Source organism: Pleurodeles waltl, chromosome 11 (assembly GCF_031143425.1).
Source record: "Pleurodeles waltl isolate 20211129_DDA chromosome 11, aPleWal1.hap1.20221129, whole genome shotgun sequence".
NCBI classification, from domain to species: Eukaryota; Metazoa; Chordata; class Amphibia; order Caudata; family Salamandridae; genus Pleurodeles; species Pleurodeles waltl.
Window position 1 is genome coordinate 807,191,193 of NC_090450.1, and position 19,884 is coordinate 807,211,076.

Here is a 19,884-nt window from a genome sequence, read left to right on the forward strand (position 1 = left end):
ATCACACAGGGTATGTCCCTCCCAGAGTTCAGTCCTCTCGAGGCAAAGATCATGATGGGAGCTCTTGGAAGGGAGGAGACTCCCAGATCTACTGTACCTTTATAATTAATGCTCCTAACTCAATGAGTCAACTTAGAATTCGATGGGAGGGCTGACTGGGCCCTCTTGAGGACAACGACTGGAGAGAAGTAGTGATGGCTCCCAGACTCATCATGATATCCTCCAGACTGAGCTGATACAAACATACTATCTTCATTGTGCCTACCTTACTCCAGACCGTCTAGTTAGGGCAGGTCTGCTTACATACCTTGAGTGCTTCCATTGCTCTTTTGAACATGCAGATTTTTACCACGTGTTCTGGTCCTGTCCAGTCATACAGCGCTATTGGGAGGCAGTAGCCGCAGAACTTTAGGTGGTATTGGGATGGGAGGCGAACCTCTCCCCATTGGTGCTGACATTGAGAGTACTTGAGGGTGTGGGAAGCATGCAGGCGGACCAGGCCCTGCTTGGTGCAGCCACTGTGGTCTCAAAACGAGACATAGCATCCTGCTGGAAAACACCTGAGCCTCCCACAATACCTCGATGTTGCCGGGGGTGGACTGGTGCGCCCAACAGGAGAAGCAGGTGTACAAGGCCATGGGATGTCCAGCTAAATACCATAAAATATGGAACAAATTGTGCGGGATTCTAGGTTGGACTTGACATATTGAATCTGTTAATATGTCTGTTTGGTGGGCAGTCCTGCTGACTTCCAAGGTGCAGTACTGAATATAGTGTTACAAGGATACAGCCCTTCTGGTGATTATGTGCTTGAAGTGCTTATGACCTTTTATATTGTACTTAAACTAATAAAAAGTTGCTCATCAAGGATGATACTGAGTGTGATCTGAATGTAGGTTGTTCTGAATGTAGGTCTTCTTTATGCAGCCAGTTCAGCGCTCACACTTTCAGCCAAATTCACAAACGTAAACTTAGACCTGAAGTCTAAGTTTAGACTTGAATTCTAAGGACACAATTCACAACGATAAACTTAGATTTCATGTCTAGGTTTACCTTTGTAAACTGGTCCCTTCGTTTTCGTCCCACAAAGGTCCAAACAACCACAATTCAAAACATATGGAGTTATTTTATAAGTGACCCGAATTAGGTGTTACAGCCCTGAGTTAGGAGTAAAGTGATCGCATGACGCTTATCCCATCAGTGACCAACCCAAGGGATTCATAACTTAGGGTTTTTCCAACAGGGGGCCAGCGAGTAAGACGACCTCTCTTCTAATACCAGGGTTGCCCCAGGAATCGCCCCGCCGTAGTGTATCTATTGACTGAGAACACTGGGAGAGGATGGGTTGGGGCGGCACCTATATCATATCTACTATCTGGTTGAATATTGGAGTCCCAACAGCTACCTATTCCACCCTTCCATTGTATAAGAGCACATATGGGCAAGCAGAAGCGCCGTGTTCTGTTCATGATCACTTCGCAAAAGGCAAATAGAGTTGTGTGCGTGCTAGCGCTCGCGAAAGAGGGGGTTCAGCCAGCACGTCTGAGCTCCTGCTTCGCGCTGGAGACCTGATGGAAGAAAGCATTTTTATTATAAGTTAATTGCCACTATAATTGGGGGTGTTTATTGAGGACCTCCGACCACCTCCCAGATCTCTCCTCTTAAAGCCCCTTGCCCCTCCATAGCTTGCTCGTCGTACGCTGCTGCATTTCCGTGCCTTGAAATTTATGCTTCGTAATATCACGTATCCTATCTAGGGACCCGCACTGTGACCCACTCTTGGGATGCGGAATAGGCACGTTCTCTATGTGTCTGACACGCCTCCTCTCCACCGCTCTCCCTGCTCTGCACCTTTAAGCAGGGTGGGGGCCGCCACCTCCCGGCTCTGCTGAGTTCAGAACTTTCTTGCTCTGCGGTATATAAGCTGCAGCGCCTGCTCTCTGCCGCAGTGTCCCCCCTGCAACCTCCCGTGCCTGTTCTCTCTATGTCCTTCTCCTAGAGAGTGCCCTCCCTGCATCCTCCTCTCCTGGGCAGTGCCACCCCTCCATCGTTCGCTCCCAGACAGTGGTCTGTGGTCGTCCATCTGCCCTATAGCAGTACTACGTGCCCACTCCTTTCCCTCAGGTAGCGTCTTCCGTGCATCCCCATCTGTCCCCTCTCCCAGGCAGTAGCCCTTCTACCCTTCTGCCTCCTGGGCAGTGTCCTCTCCCCATCTGCCTCTCCACGGCAGAGTCCTCTGTGCATCCCTCTCTGGCTGTACTTGGGTTCCTCTAATCCCTTTCTCCCAGAGTGCCATCTGCCACTTTCTATCTCTCGGGGGCGACCTCCTCCCCAGCTCCTAGATAGTGCCTTCTGCCCACCCCTTTCCTAGGCAGTCCTCTGCCGCTACCTTCCTGGGACAGTACCTTCATCCACTCGCTTTCAGGTACTGCCCTCTGCCTTCCATATTCTCCCATACAATACCCTGCCCATCTCCCCATCATGATGAGCTACACCTTTGACCCACTGTATGGTCCTTCCTCCGGCTACCGCAAGCACCTTGACCTCTCTGGTGCCCGCCACCACCACCTCTCCTCCAGGTCAGCGAGTTCGGTGACCTCTAGTGGCTTCCAGTCATACTCCCGCAGCTCAGCCGTGTCTTCTCCCTACCGCAGGGGCGGCCCAAGCCAGGTCACCTCCTCTACAGAGAGCTTGGAGACCCTCAATGGTGGGTCCAATGAAAAAGAGGTGCTTCAAGCACTCAACGACCGCTTTGCTGGCTACATTGACAAGGTGAGGCAGTTGGAGGCCCAGAACCAGAGCCTTGAAGCTGAGGCAGCTCTACTTAGGCAGCAGCAGGCTGGGAGGTCGGCCATCGGAGAGCTCTACGACCGCGAGATCCGCGACATGAGAGCCTCTATGGTGCAACTCAACACTGACAAAGGGCAACTGCAGCTGGACCAGGAGCACCTGGAGGAAGACCTGCAGCACCTACAGCAACGACTAGATGAGGAGGCCCGCCAGCGGGAGGAGACTGACGCAGCCACCAGAGCTCTGGCCCGCTACATGGAGGAGTCCGGCCTGGTACAGTCTGAACTAGAGAAGAAGGCCCTCTCACTCCAGGAGGAGGCTAGCTTCCTGCGCCAGAGCCACCAAGAGGAGGTAGATGAGATGCTGAGCCAGATCCATGGCAGCCAGGTGTCCATGGAGGTACGGGAGGCGGCCAAGACTGACATCAGCTCCGCCCTGAAGGAGATTCGGGCACAGATGGAGGGGCACACTGCCATGGCCACCCTACACAGTGAGGAATGGTTTAGAGGTGAGTGCCAAAGCAGAAGGGTCTTAGTGCTGGTTTGATCTCTACTCAGTGCAGGAATCACCTATGACACCCTACATTGGGACAGATAAACCATGCAAACTTGAAATATGACCCTACTGTTGGGAGGGTGGGAGAGGGTGGCAAAATATCACATTTTCTAGGACAAAAAAATATTTGTACCTGCTACAGAACTCAAACCAAAAAATCTAGGTCATCGTTTGGCCTCTAAGAAGCTCAGGGGATATCTTGACAGGCCTATTACTCCCTTGTAAAAGCTATTAATTGGCAATGCTCTGTTACAAAAACTCCCCATAGGCCTGGCCACCTCTGCACGAGATAATGACAGATGGAAATAAAAGTGAAAAGAGATGATGGTGAGGCAGAGAGGGAGGCAGATGAAAAAAGTAAAGAACATAGTCAATGAGATGTTATCATTGGGTTCTGGCTTGGAGAATATGACCCAAAGTCTTCAGGTAATGGCACATTTTATCCGTGAACCTCCGCATCAGGTTCAGGATAGTTGTAGCAGCCTTGGGACTGTTGCAAGGTCACTAGAACTCAAGATATGCAGTAGATGCACCCACATAGTTGATATTTGCAGGTCTGGATCCCCATAGGATGTCTGTGTGACTACATATGGGATCCTACAAGAAAGACGGGCCTGTAGACACTTTAGTATAGACAATGTGATGCAGATATGAAGCAGCACGCTTTCCCTTTCCACTACAAGGTCCACTTTTCCCTTTGGCCTTCCCTCTGTAAAGTCTATCTTCCCGTTAAAATGAAGTCTTAACACGAGAGTGGCAACTTTAAGATACTTTACCCGTCTCAGTACACTGTGAGGAACCGCTGACTGACCTCCAACAGTGGGCTCCACGTTCTAAGCGGCTTTCTAACCGTCCCCACCAACGTTCTCCGAGTTCCAGAAGCTTCCCGGAAGTGGGCTGCCTCTCACTGAGGCGCAGGTTACATAGCGCGCGCAACATAGACGAGATACAAGTTCTACCCACCAACCTACCATTACAACAGTTGGCTATTCTTTATAGGTGATTGTCGATTTCTTTGAAGCATTCTGATGCCCCTTAGGTTGTTAACATGTATTAGAAGGTGGCGAAGTGTAGCAAAGAGAGCAGAGTGAACATGAACAATGGGACGCTAGATTAGAAAGAGTGAGAGGGCGACGAGTAAAGAGCAGAAAGCAAACAAAAATGGGAACTGGAAGGAGAGTGGAAGTGTTGGGAGAGTGAAGGTAAAGCTACAAAGGTGAGTGAGAGAGTGACAAGTGGCAGCGGAGATTAGGGTCGTACCTTTGGAAGAGCAGGGAGATATTAAAGAAGAGTAACCTATGTGAGAAAAGCTGACAGGGCAGTGAAAAGTGGAACAGGATGGAACGAGAGAGTGTGTGAAGGGTGAGCGAGAAGAGAAGTGCCAGGGGAAAGAGGAGAATGGGGGAAGGAGAGAGCAAAAGGTATGAAAAGGGAGAAGAATGGGGTGAATGGTTTGAAAAAGAGTACAAGGTTGAATAAAATATGGATACGGGCGTTAAAACTGAAAAGTGAACCAGAGCACGGAAGAGTAAGCGAGAAAAATGGGAAAGGAAATGGAATATTAATTAAGTGAGGGGGTAATGACAATATGGGGAAGAAGGTAGGAATGCAAAACATAGCACTGAAAGAAAAAGAAACTGAGTGATGAGGAGTATGAATAGGATAAAAGAGAAGGCAATAAAAGGGAACCGGGCAGCCAGGCGATGGTAGGATGTGTCTAACAATGAGTGAGATGGATAGAGAGAAAGGGAATACAAAGAAAAGGGGAGAGAAATGGAGAGTTGAGGAGACGGGGTTGAGTGGCAAATTGAATAGGAGGAGAGCGGAAGGGGAGATAGATAGATAGATAGATAGATAGATAGATAGATAGATAGATAGATAGATAGATAGATAGATAGATTGTTAGATAGATACTGCACACCATACAAAAAGTTATTTCTAGGCTCTCACACCGATAACGTTGCCTTGTGAGGACCAGAGTTAGAACACGTTAGTTTTAAAACTTGTTTTGGTGATTTAAAAAGGTTTCCTGTAAAAGTCTGTCTAACTAGACATTCCACCACCTAAGCTACAGACTTCCTCCTATGTGCCATTTGACAGTAATACATTGTAATGCCTTCAGGTATAGGAAATTGTTGTCCACTGAAAAAAGCACTTCGCTAGGAAGGAAAGCCCACTTGTTTATTAAATAAAAGGGATAGATCCCGTCTAAGGATTTTAGAGAACTCTCACTATCGCTTTGATTGGATTATAGCGCCTGAAGGAAGCCAGTGAATCCATAGACGCAGGAGACTCTTGTTTGATGGCTTTTGAGGATTTAAGGCTTTTCTTAACAAAGTGCAAATAGAAAACATTAGTGTGACCTAGAATAGAGGTAACCACTTCATAAATCAAGATGGCTCTAAAACCTAGTGGGAGGAGGGATGGTACCTTTTTCAAGCTGGGAGAGAGCTGGCAACGAGGTGGCAGAAAGAAATGGAACAAGCAAACATATATATGAGGTAAGGGGAAAAAAGGGAAAAGGAGAAGACAGAAAAGATGGAGGGGTGTGTGGAGGTGAAGAAGAGTGAGGAAGTGGAAAAGAAGGCAATACGAGGAGTGAAAAGAGGAATGGAAAAAGGAAAGGGGACATGTGGGGTATGCAGCATTAGGAGGGGAAAAATGTGAGTAAAAGTCAGAATAGAAAATTGGAAGGTTCCCAGGAAAAGTGAGTAAAGAAGGAGAAATAGTGGAAGAGAGTGTAGAGGGAAGAAAGAGGAAGAAGAAGGATTGAATGAAATAAGGGAGAAGCACGGACAAGAAGCAAATAATAAATAATAAAGGTAAAGAGGGAGAAGAAATGTGGAAAAGATGGTAGTAACGAAAAGACGGAAAAAGTGACAGTGAAGACAGCTACTACTAGGCAATTTTTTTGTACTTATTTTACTGACCTTGGAATGATGAAAGTCTGAGCTAACTCTGGAATTCAAGCCTGTGAGCACTAGGTGGGACACACATATCTTTAGGAGGGATGTAGTGTGCCTTCAGATGCACTCTCAGGGCAGCCGAGGGTTTTTGTGGACACATCGAAGGCTAATTTACTATTGTAACTCCAGTTCTGGAATACTTTGGGCAAAGTTAAAAATCCCCCAAATATTTTAAAATTTGTGTAAATGTTATAATTTTGCATTGCTTGCAAGTGCTGCACTTAGAGTGCTGTTAAAGGAAAAATCTTAGACTACCAGAGGTGGAAGTCTAGTTTTGTTCCTGAGGGACAGAGTGTCTTTTCTCAGGGACAGTGGCACTATATTTCGCCATAGCGCCCCTTCTGTCCGCCAGAAAGTGCTTGTATTTTGATAAGGGGTGACCTTCTTTTTGCAGGCAGCCTACATCCCTTGGGTGGGGCTGTGAAGTTGCTGCATCTCTCACACCATGGTGTTCTCATTTACACTTTAATACGTCTAAAAATACTCGAAGTGAGGTGTCACCATGTGTGTAGCAAGGGATGTCTGTCTAGCCCTGCTCCCCAGAGGCAGCTTTGAAAGTGAGCTGTGATCAACTACTTAACACAGCGTTTCTTCACCTGTGATCCACAATACTTAGTCAGGGAATCTGCAAGTGTTAAAAAAAAATAAAGACTACTAGCAGATTAAAAAGTACATATAAATATAAAAGCAAAAACTTAAATGTGAAAACACTCTGTAAATTTGAATCAATTTGAAATTATAAACTTAAACCTAAATTGTAATCTTTATCTTGATTGAATGGAGCAGCGCCAGTACACCAAACAGAATCCATTATGGACGATTGGTGGCCTCAATTGAAGCACTGGTATGCACTGACAAAAAGAGTGCATGCATTAGGAGGAAAAAAGGTAGTGATATCCTACAGTGTACCATGTTGCTTTGTCTTTTGGAAATAAAGCTACATTTTGAAAAGCTCCAACCTTCCCTTTAAAATGAACATTTCAGTTTTCCCATTTTTTTGGTTTGGGAATTAAATACAATATTTTCATAATTTCCGATTTGATGTAACTTCTTTCTGTATTTTTGTGCATTATTCTGAGGTTTAAATCACAGATATTGCTTAAGTGTGGGTCTCTGTATTTTGTGCTGGGTCAATTATTGCAGTAGAGAAAAAGTGGGTGCGGCCGGATGGTGAAAGGGTGCATGCAAGGGTGGACAATTATGAAGGACAACAGTATCAATAATTAATTAATTGCAAAGATAATATTTCCAGCCATCTCATAGTTCTATGCCCTTACAGTTGAACTGTTGGGTCCGTGTATGTTATAGCTAATGTATGCCACGCTGCTTAGAGTATATAGTTAGCATTGCCCTTCATACCTCCTGAGAGCGCAGTATGAAAATACAGCCGCAGTAACAAATGACGTTGGTGTGACGTGGTGTTTTAATAGGCCAATCTGTGCCTCTTCTGACAGCTTGGAACAGCCTGTGATTGCCCACACATGCACCAGTGCAGCAAGAGTGCGTCAATGCTCAGTGAAGGGAGGGGCGCTTTGGCACGCCGCTGGTTACTGTACTGCTGAGTCATGGCTCTGCTCTCGCTGCAGAAGACCCTCCCCGCCCCCACCAAAGCAAAAGCTCACCGAATACACCTGCAGCCCAAGAACACCCGCAGCTGAGCTGAGTATGCAGTCTTTTACTGTGATTGCATACGAGTTCTGCAGATGACAGACAAGCCCGGCTTGTGCTCTTCCAATTACAGTTCATCAGGGAAGATGAATCACCGGAAGTGGATGCTGAAACATTGCAGCATTCCTTTAGGGCATACACCGGAGTCCAGATCGACTATGTTTCTGTGCCAGTGTTCACGGAACAGAAGGAGGTGGACAAAGTAGCATGAGTCAAAGTTGATAACGGTTTTGTGTTCCTCAGTGTATGTTAATGTATGCAATAGGGGGAGAACAGGGTGCTAAAGGAGCAACGACTGCCGTGCAAAGCCAATACTACTGCAATGCTGTGTTCTGTTCTTGTGTAAAATCCGAGTGGGTACAAAGGACAATTATGTGAATTTTCTTTGCATAATACTTGCATTCAATGTGAAATTACACATATTGCACAATTCACTCATGGGCCGTTGTCTGTACGTAGAAATTTGTACTGGAAAGTGTCAATCAACTCCAACTCTCATGCAAAATACGTTTCGCTCATGTTTGTGCTGGGGCACTACTCATAGGGCCTGATGCACAAAGACACTCTTAAACGTCTTTCTAAGCATACGATTTTTTTTAACGTTTCACAAACAATTTTATGAGTAGTATCTTTAAATCTATCTTTTCACGTGTGGAGTCTTTGCCAAGGGTGCGATGACTCTGCAGTCTTAAAGATGCCACTCGTAAAATTCCTTTGTGAATTGCAAAAAAAACCTTAAACTTTCCCAAAAGTGTAAGTTCACCCTTGTGAACCAGGCTCCAACAGTCTCCTAAAAATGTTTTTTTTTTTTTGCATGAACGCTGCCGGGGCATTTTCAGAGCATTATTTTCTGTAAATACAGTACCCTTTGCACAACACAACATTTCTGATTGTCATGCAACACTGCACTGAGTAATTCTTTAGTACATTTGGGCCAGAGTGGTAGATCAAACGTAGCTATGTTTGAATGAATGAATATTTCTTTTTAAAGCGCTGACTGTCACACAGTTGGGTATCCTGGAGCTATGGGATTATGGTAAACAGCAGCGAGGGATCATGAGAAAGTGAGACTGGAGTGGGTGATTAGTTCTCTTCGTAGGAGAGTCAGTGTGTCAACAGGAAATGCACTTTTTCGTTTCACTGAAAGCTTTTGCCCATTTGATGAGTCTACTTTACTTTTGACAGAGAGGTAATCCATTTTGTTTTGGCTCTGTGTAGCAAATTTGGCAGATTTTGAGGAGTTCAAATGTTATCAAGGTTAGCACTATGATAGTGTGCATACCAAATCCTAATTTTCATCTACTCTGTCAATTACAGGCCAAAGTACAAGACAGGTTACATAAAACATGGCATGAAGACTGTGCTGGTGTCTAAACTCAGATTTGGTATAGATGCATTCAGTACTTTTTCAAACGCTTTTTCCAAAAATCGACAGTCCATAATTGAGCTATAATTTGTGCATGTTCGCCTTCACGATCACAAATTTGTTTACACTCTTTAATTCAGATAAATATTTTCAAAAGAGATTACCTAAGAAGACTTACAGCTGGCAAACTGGGAATGGCAGTTCATAAACCAAAGCTCATTTGATTGGACTTGTAGAAATGAGATGTTTCTCTTTATCTTCCATTTGTATGGTTCACCAACACTCAGCAAACACTGATTAAGTAGTTTTTGTAGAGACAAGTTAGCTGTAGACTGACTTCCAAGGCAAGGTGAAGTTACACCATAGAACATGAAAAATGCTCACATTCCCCCCCCAAAAAAATTAAACAGATCCAGATTTTGAAGCTTGGTGTGGGTTCATAAACGAGGTTGACGTCTTTTAATGAACACTGACCCACATCAGAGATAGTTCATAAAATAGATGTGAGTGGTTCAAGGCCCAAAAACTGATCGTGATCGCAAAGTTTTTGAGGAAGTTCACCAGCCGCAGTCATCTTTATAATGATCGTGATCACTCGCTGCTCCCAGAACAAAAGCCACATTAAAGTGATTTTGTTTGGCTATCTGCTTCACCGGAACCATGCAGAATATATTTGAGGTGTGTTGGATATATAGGATTCCAGTAACCATAAGTAACTAATTGAAGTTATTGTCTTGTCTCATCCACATTGCTCCTCGTGGTAGTTGTAGTAGAGTGTATTTGCAGTAGGAAATGCACCTTTTGTTTCACTGATACACTAAATTTGGCAGACTTGAACTTTTTTAAATTGGTTCTTCATTCCATATTTGGCATAAATAGGTAAAGCATTCAGTTTACATTGGGCTCCAATTAGAGGGCATGGTCTTTACAACACACAGTGCCCTTCTCTGCATAATCTTCAGCCTTCATAAAGGGGTTCCCTGTGTCATTGTCCACATAGCATGCTACATTGGATTTTGACCGTGAAAAGTGGCTGCTGGGCACAGGACATTAACCTTGCTATTTGTTTATTCCACCAGGCCTCAGTAAACACTGAGTACTCCCTTTGGCTGTGCCCAGCAGGCTCCCTTTGTAGGGTGTGGTTTTACACCATGCGATGCGTTCTATACCACTTGGGCATGGTCTTCAGGCAGTGCTTTATATTCTTTTTGTTGTGGGTTTTACAATTCATTTTACAATTTTACAATTTCAAAATTGTGAAATCTGAATTGCAATGGATAGTGTAATTTTTGGGATTTGTTGATTTTCGCCAATCAACTTTCGAAGTTAAGTGGACAATTGTTTTTCGGAAATTTTTAGGATGGTTTATCTTAAATTGCCAATGTCTTAAAGAATCCAAAATCCTTTTTTCGCAGCTGCATGAAACTACAATATCAATATGCATCAGTACTTATGGATACTGGGCCCACATCACACTCTTTTGCAGAGTATATACGGAACCAGAGCAATTTTTGGGTTATGTTAGGATTAAAAGAAAGAAATTAGATATTATCTGCAGTACTAGGGAACAAATATTCGTTTCCACTACTCTGGGGTGTGCCCTCGTTTACCTGGTATTAGGGAGTGTACACAAGCCCCTCAGAGTTTATTTCTGCAACATGAGATCTGAATCACTGATAGTGGTTTGCCATTCATTTCGTTACCTGGAGTAATTTTCTATTTAGCAAGCCAATCAGATTCGTTTTCATGTTGAAATTGTGGCTCACAAATTGGTTAACCAACTTAATAACATACATAGAAATACATGTAATTAAATTATGCTTTCGTCCTCAGTGCAAGCAGCTGAATGGTCTATTTTGAGTAAAGTTTGACTGTCACGCCAATGTTGGTGTAAATCTGGGTAATCATGTAGTCGTGCATGTGGAAAATTGATCCTTTAGATCCCCCACATATGTTTTGACCTCCTTGACCAGTCTTCACAGAACTCTAAAGGACGAGACTTGGGTTGCTGAACCAAATTGCTGCCAAAATGGCATAAAAAAAACAAAGTTATTAACACATTAAAAAAATAAATTTTCAAAACCTACACACCTCTAAGAAAACTAGAGTATCCATCCCCACCTTGATAACAAATATATATGTAGATCTATCTGTACATATAATTGCATATGTGTTTATACAAGAGCACAAACACTCTAACATTGGTAGAGGAAAGCTAAAGTTGAGGTCTGATACCATAAACTAAAGCATTATAAAAAACGATATAAGGCCCCCTAAAAGTCTTCATTTGAATTGATATTATTGTTAGAGTCCAAAACCTTAAATTCCCAGACATTAACCAATTACCATGAGCTACACAGCCATTAATGAGGGTGTGCATTGTCCAAGGGCTTGCAACCACAAACATATGGCCAGGTACCACTGAGGCCTTCTGTCAAATCCCCTTCAAAACTACCCTCCTGCATGACAGCACATCACCTTTAGTCAATAAATTTTTAAAAAAATTGGGTTAGGGGTCGTAAATCCCCGGCTGTATTTTATTTATAACATAATAAAATTTAACCATCAATCAACAAGAATGTATGCAGTAACCCCAATCAAATTTACTGGATACTTTACAATTTTCCGATGCCTAACCTTAACAGAGTATGCTAATACATCCAATTTCCTACCATTAACTAAAAATACGTTCCTGCGTATCCAAAATCATTGACTGCGGATAAGATCATGACTGGTTCCTAAGTTGACACCCCTGGCCATGTTCCTCCCCGTGGCTAAAAGGTCCTCCAGAGGGGCACATCCTATCTCCTCCCCAAATCCTCCTGGGTGTACGCTGTTGTGCAGGGGGCCTGACTGCCCGCCAGGATACCTACCATGGGCACCCCCTCCACCCTTAAACTCCATCCCCGAAGGGCCTGTGCTAGCTTCAAGACCTTTGCGCATGCGTGGGTTGTTGGCTCTAGGGACCAGATGCCAGTGACCACTCGCAACCCCCGCACCCCTGGATGTTATCTTCGATTCCCAGCCAGCACCCCTTGGGGGGTCATATTACTTTGCCGTCCTGCCCAGGTAAGAAAAAAGGTACCTAATTGTCCCACCAATCATGATCTCACCCCCCATTCCAATAAAACAACATAAAATACAACCAACATACTTTCACGATGAGCCCATTCGTGCTCTTAGTAGAGATTATGGTGATTAGCACATAATCATCATTCAACAACAAGAACAAAAAGAAGGGCTACATAGGGTAAACAACACAGCAAGATAGCATGAATAACACAACACTGAATAGATGCCGTGGGGGAGTGGGTGGGTTTTCTCAGCGCTCTTTCTTCCTTGGTGCAGTGGAGACGCGTGTTTCTAATCTTGGTCGACGAGTGGTGCAAAAGGCCCGCTCACCAACCACGACCCCTTTTAACAGCGGGGTCGGCATGCGCCATCACCGTGCACAGCCCGGAAAAGCTAGTGCTTCCAGAGCCGCACTGCATGACTCATCCAATGATCAAGGCGCCCGCCGAATAGGTGGGGACATGTTGCGCCCCGCCACCACCAACAAGGCACTCACTGCCCATCAAAGGCACCATATACGGGGCCCTCCAAATGGGGAGGGTCCCATACATTTCCTTTAAACTTCAAAAGCTTTGCAAAGTATGAAGTGTTCCAATTTAAAAAAGAAATAAAACGGGCAGTGTCAAGGACTCCTTGCAGTAGTAGGAAATGGTTCCAATGGGATGATATGAGTGGCAGCTTGGGGCTACTGACACTGCTCAGCAGTCATTTTCAGCCCCCTGCTCTTTGTCTCTCTACCACTAACGAAGTTGACATGCTGGTCAATCCCTGAGCCCTGCCCCCACCATTGCCAGTATTTGTCCTTCCAGTGCCTCCATAGGGTGACTAGACATCCCAGAGTAGCCTGTACAGTCCTGTTTTTTTGAGAATGGTCCCAGCTTCCCGACCCGATACTTCTTCAAAAATAAAAACATGTCCCGTTTTGAGAGAGGTTTGGGTCAGCACACACGTTTGTCACTGTGCTGTGAAGACACACATTCACACCAGCCCTCTAATAACATCAGGGACAGGGTTTACTTGTTTAATGAGTCTCCTTCTGTGTGGCGTGACCTCATTCAGGCAGCACAGCAGGATTTAATAAGGGATGAATCAATCTCTGCAGAGCCCATCACCCAAGACCAGGATCACAAACCTTTCCTTGGAAACCACCACAGCATGGCTGAGGTTGTCTTTAACTTTCATTGCTACAGATGAATCGGTGTGTGTGTGTATATATATATACATATATATATATATATATATATATATATATACACACACAAACACACACACACACACACACACACACACACAAACACACAAACATATATTCACTAAAAACAAAGGTTACAGGGAGATTATAGTTAGGTTCAGATTTTACACACATAAAACTATAGAAATTCAGTAGTTGTAGTTTCCTCAAGTAATTATAAGTCATGCCCTAAGATAGTTATAAAACGAGCCCCTGCCATACAGTTTTCTCATCAATAATTTTACAGCAAATGTTGCAATTCTATTATCAATGATGTCATAGAAGATGTCATGAGTGATGTAATATGTGGGGTAATTAGCAGTGCTGGTGAGGCCGCGCGTTATAGTTACTTTAGAGCACAAGTTACAGTTACTTGAGATAACTATAACTGCTGAATTTCTATGGTTTTGTGTGTGTAAAATCTGACGGGACACTTAAATATTAATTATAAACTGCAAATACTGCTGTAGCCCTTCATATGGTGTTACGGAGTGAAGGGTGACTACAGCAGGCCTTAGAAGGAAATTTAGCACGTCTGACAGCAGATTTTTGTTAAGAAGTAAAAGCTTCAAATCCCTCTTGCTGAAGTGCAATATACTGTCTGGACAATCTAGAGACAGGCTGTCATCAGGGTGGGCCAACTCACTGGCAAAACACAACAGCCACTGAATTCTTAAAGCCATCCCCAACTCAAACAATCAAATATGATTGTTTTTGTGAACCCACTCTTCTCTTTGCACCAAATAGAGTGCCACAGCTATAAAGGATTCGAGAGAAGTAGGTCTTCCAAATACGGCAACCCCAACTCTGTATGGACGGAACAGTGAGTAATCGCTAAAGAAAGATGTTCCCTTGAGGGGGTAGGCTAGAGTGTTTAGCATAGCCCCAAAATCCACTACCATAGGAGGTTGCTGATGTACTTTTGGCTCTGTAGATCCTTTTCCTAATTGGTTTACAACCTAATTACAGGTAAACCTGAAGATCCCCTCACAGGACCGCACCATCTTTAGCCTGTTACTTTCGGTGTGCTTAGACCATGAACCGCTGGAAGTGAAGAGAATGCCCAGATAGGAGAACAACATAACCCTCATGATCCCTGCATCATCAATACGCATGATTTACACACACCCTCTCCACAGACCATAGTATACGTTTTCTTCCCTCCTTTCAGTTCCCTCGACTCCATAAGGATGACCGGAACAGCCCTACTGTTATAATATATAAAACGTGCGGGGTCAGTGGGCACAACCTGCAGCAAAGTGTGCACTCCATTTATATGCAGAGAGAACAAGAAGGGTGCCAACACACACCCCTGCTTAACACCTCTCTGAATATGCAACGTTGGGATAGATTCCCCGTTAGGCCCATAGCACACCTTTGTTGTTAAATGCCTGTAGAGCTGGAGCAATAAAGGCACAATTTCAGAGAGTGAGCCCATAGAAAACAGGGTCTGCCACAAAACTGTGTGATTGACCAGTTCAAAGGTATATGTGGATTTGCAGGTTTGGCCCTCACGTATTGCCCTGTGCGGTGGTCCAGGATTACACATAGTTCAACCGTCCCCAATCCCTTCCTAAACCCATATTGAGACTCTGTCAGCACACTATTGACTTAAGCCCAATATTTTGATCCTTCCAGAATTACTCTGCCCAAAATATTGGCAGAGGAGTCTAGAATGGAAATGGGGCAGTAGCATTTAAGTTCGCCCCTTTTCAAAAATCAGGATTACCAGTTTTTCTGCCCAGGTCGTTTATCGCCAGGGACACCATTGGGACCTACCGCTTTCCTGCTGGCACTCTTATTGTTCAATGGCCACATGAACAATACAGGTTTACAATCGAAGTTCAATTGACCAAAGATGGGGTAGATCCTTAACCACTGTTTCTAATAGATAGAGAACTAAAGATGCTGGAAAATTGATCGACCCATGCCTGCATTGGTACGTGGGATTCAAGACCAGGGGCTGTGTTTTTTCTCGAAAAAGAAGAATGAATCATCTTCTTAAACAGAATGGAGTTATTGGTGGCAGCGGCTTCCTCCAGCTTAGACCCTGCCTCCTCCTGTAGCTCCTTTTCCCTAGAAAACAGTGTCTCCTTATAATATTTCCTAAGGACTACTATCAAAGGACGATCTTTGGGGGATACATTGAGAGTGAGGTGCAACTTTTTTGATGTTCTAGAACAGGCTTCATCAAACCAACCCAACTTGCTTACATGCCCTAAGTCCCCGAGAGAGTAGAGCATTAACAGAAGAAGTAATATTTCCAAAAGCTTTGAGGACAGCCAGCTAAAGACAATGCACTGACCTTTGCCAACATTTAGTCATATTTCTATGTCAACAACTGTCCTGTTTTTTTCCTGAAAATCTGGTCACCCTATGCTTGCCCTTCCCAGCTGCCTCACCCACCCACACCCTGCAGTAGCCCAGCTATGGCATGGCCTCTGCTGCCACCTTCCTAGGTACCTTTTATTAGTGATCGCAGGAGGGTGCAGCCTTGAGGGATTTCCTGCTCTAGGATGTGCTGCCAAAGGAAATGGTCACAAGAAACTGGGACAGTAGATTTAAATTACACCTTGAGTAGATGGTTCAAATCTGGAACATTTGGTCGACTTCACAAAGGTTTCCTGGGTGCAATAGAACAAGCACCTACTTCTAACCATAACACTGAGTTATATATACTTGTCCCTCACACGTGATGAAATGAAATGAAAAACAAAATTGAACGGAAAATCAGGATGAAAAGAACCAGGGACAAAGTCGAAAAAGGCCATGTTTTCACATGTTTACGAAAGGCCAAAATCTTTTCACATCCAGCAATGTGGATGGGTAAGGTGTTCCAAAGTTTGGCCAATTTTATAAGCAAAAGAGCGACTTTCCACCCTGGCTCTGCGAATCTTGGGCATCACCTCCTTCCTCCAGTGGGAGGTACAGAGGGGCCTATGGGGCACATTCTACTGACAAACTGTCTGGAAAACCTTGGACCCTTTTTATGCAATGCCATAAGGGCAATGCAAAGAACTTTAAAAGTCACTTGTTGTTTCATGACTGGAAGCAAATGGAGGGTCTGACGACCTTTGGCAATCGAGAGATGTTTTGGAATGCCTAAAACAAGCTGAGCCACTGCATTTTGGATGACATGAAGTTTGCTGAGGGGAGTTCAGTAAGACAGCATTACAATAACCTAGGCAGGAGGAAACGAGTGGCACAGCCACAGATTTACACAACTCTGCCGGAATAAAGGGAAGGACCTTTTAAATCGATCTAATAACATAGAAGCACATTGTGATAGTGTCATTAACCTGTAGGTTGAATGTCAAGAAGTAGTAAAAAGTAACCTCTAGGTTCTTGGCTGACTCAATCGCAGTAGGGAGGGGACGCAAGACTCTGATCACTACAGCTCAGACCAAATGGTTGCAGACCTCCAAACAGCAGAATCGCTGGTTTATCAGTGCTCAGCTTAAGTAAATGCTCTTCCATCTAATTACTAATTCTGGTCATACAGTTCTTACAATTATCTACCAACAAGGGCACACTGTCCATTATTGATATGATGATCTGAGTGTTGTCTGCATAGGACAGCACCAGTAAACCAAAAGATCTAACCACTGTCGCCAAGGAAGAGACATAGAGATTAAAATGGGTAGGACTAAATGAGGAGCCCTGCAGCACCCTACACAGAAGACAGACTAAAAGCTTTAGCCCTATACTGTTCACAACTTAATACCTGCAGCCTGTCCATTAAAAGAATGCAACAGACTGAGCACTTTGCCCTACACGCCCAGTTGTTGTAAGCGGTTTACCATGAGATTCAGGGAGACTGTATCAAAGGCCACAGACAGGTCAAGCATGATCAGAACTGCAGCTCCCCCAAAATGAGATACCATTGCTTGCCTCCGTGGGAAGACAGGGGAGCAGGATAAGGGGAGGACCGCCTCCAGCTGGACTGACTGCTTGCTTGCCACGCCCCTACTGGGCGGATAGGTCTCTGCGGCACCATGCAGCCTCTCTCCTCCCTTCTGTGCCATCCTCGAGGGCTCCCACCCTGTTGGAGGGTGCGGATTTGTGGGGGCTGCACGCAAGGCAAGAAATCTCGGTGACCCTTGTGGGAGGGAGCAGAGTGCCCGGAGCCGAGGCGGTGAACTGGGGGTAGTAGGAGGCCCTCTCAAATAAAGTGACGGGGCGCACTCCAGGAAATAATCCCAGCCCGCCCCCTTACTGCTGCACAATGTGGGCTGGGAGCAATTGGCTGACCCAGTGCCGCAAAGGTAAGAGTAGTGGGCCCAACTGGTCACAGAACTCTGGGAGGGAGAGGGCCTCAAGAAGAAAGGACTGGATCTCTGCAGCAACCTGACCCCGGGGGTGAGGGAGTAGCTTCACCCCGGTAGTCTTGATGTGGCCAGTCAGGCAAAAAAGCACCGGCAAACCTCACACAAATGCCTTCAGTTTGCTCCTAAGACACCCCCTGTACCGACATGCTGAGCTTGGGCGGCCTAACCAGGAATGTGTGACTTCAGCGGCCCAGCTTGACCCCACTCAATTCTACTTGCCTCCCTACCTTAGTAGTTCAGTTCTTCTTCCATGGTCAAGGGTGGCATTTCACACCGGTCACCCCCTAACATTATAGCCTGAATCCAGAATTCAACACTGCCATCAAGACCTGCCGCCTGGGTCCAAACTGCTGCCCCGTGATCCGTGCCCATTTACATTCTTACGGGGCAAAGCTGCACAGTGAATTCCAGGCGTAAGGTAATGCGTTTGCTATGCTTTACACATCTGGCCGATTGGATCTAACTGCCTCCTTCAGTATCCTTTTCAGAACTCATTAGGGAAACCAGGTGTCTGAGACCTCGGGGCCCGGACACCCGCCGGGTGGGCAGTACTCCCCCTAATTGCTCAGGTCCTCGTGCTGCCGCGGCAACGTGGCAAGTGGGCTGGGCTTTGTCAGTCGGGAATGTAAACCATATGCAAGGACAAATCAGCCCAGGCAGCATCCTAACAAACTTGCATGGTCCAATATACTACTGGTCCCAATGCTGGCGCCATTGGAGAAGGCGCAGGAGGGAAAACCTCTGCCCTCTCCAGCGACCTTGCCATCATCCTCCAAGATATTCAATCCTCTCAGTCAGCGGTATAAACCAAAATTGGTAAAGCACATGAGGACATTGCTTTACTCCGTCAAGACCTCCACAATGCCTCAGCAAGGATCACAGAGGCTGAATACCGTCTCTCCACAGTAGAAGATTAAGTCACAACTCTCAAATCCCAAGTGACAAGCCTTCTTGCACACAAACCAGAACTCCACCATCGAGCCAAAGACTCAGAAAGCTGGTCCCAGCACAACAACATCCGAGTGATCCACATACCTGAAGGCACAGAACCTCAGCAAGCCACTGACGTTTTGGAAAACTGAATGAAAACTTGGGTGCCATCTGACCACTTGTCACCCTAGTTCGCAGTTGAAAGAGCCCACCAAGCCCTGGCCCCTAAGTCACCCCCTGGGACACCTCAAAGGCCTGTGATAACTTGTATACTTAACTTCGGCGACAGAGATGTTATTCTTCACAAGACTTGCTCCCACCTGCAACTTCGATGTGGGGATGCCAAAGTCTTCCTCCTTCCTGGCTACACTCGGGATGTCCAGCAGCGATGCCGCTCATACACAGAAGTCACGCAGAAGTTAAGAACACTGGGGCTCCAATATCGTCCTCTCTTTCCCGCAAGGCTCAGGGTGATCCACGCAAACAAAACCCACTTTTTTTATACCCCTGCAATGGCTATGCAGTAGCTCACAGAGGAACGTCCCCACCGATAACCTGCAGTTCGCCCCAATCAAACGTCCAACATTCCAACGTTAGCTGCCAATGGACCGAAACCCTGGCCGCAGCACAGCAGACCAGCTCACGAAATAGATCTCTAAATGGCCTTATGTCTCCACCACCATCAAACACCCAACACGGAAGAATGCAAAACACCCAATGAGGGCGCTCCCAATGAAGCACCACCTACGCCACAGTATTGCGGTGATGTCTCTGACCTTTCTCGCAGTCCTACACTATGACTCTCCAGCAGTAACCTATCTGTGTTTGATGTTTTATTTGTTATCAGTACGACCTTATTTATCCACTAGTTTTTTAGGCTTTCTCTACAAGCAGACATGCTATTCCTCCTATACAACACAAATGATACGTCCTGAGTCGCACTAAGTGACGCACGTTACCATGTTGTCTACCACTTGC

At 45.3% G+C, this 19,884-nt stretch overlaps 1 protein-coding gene across 1 annotated transcript in view; it reads left to right on the forward strand.

The window, feature by feature from the left end:
• The first annotated feature begins 1,945 nt into the window (after positions 1-1,945).
• NEFH (neurofilament heavy chain) overlaps positions 1,946-19,884 on the forward strand; it is a 93,491-nt gene continuing 75,552 nt past the window's right edge. The window contains exon 1 of the mRNA XM_069214582.1: positions 1,946-3,298. Within this exon, the coding sequence (XP_069070683.1) occupies positions 2,482-3,298 (817 nt within the window). The 5' untranslated portion in view covers positions 1,946-2,481. The remainder of the gene's footprint in view (positions 3,299-19,884) is intronic.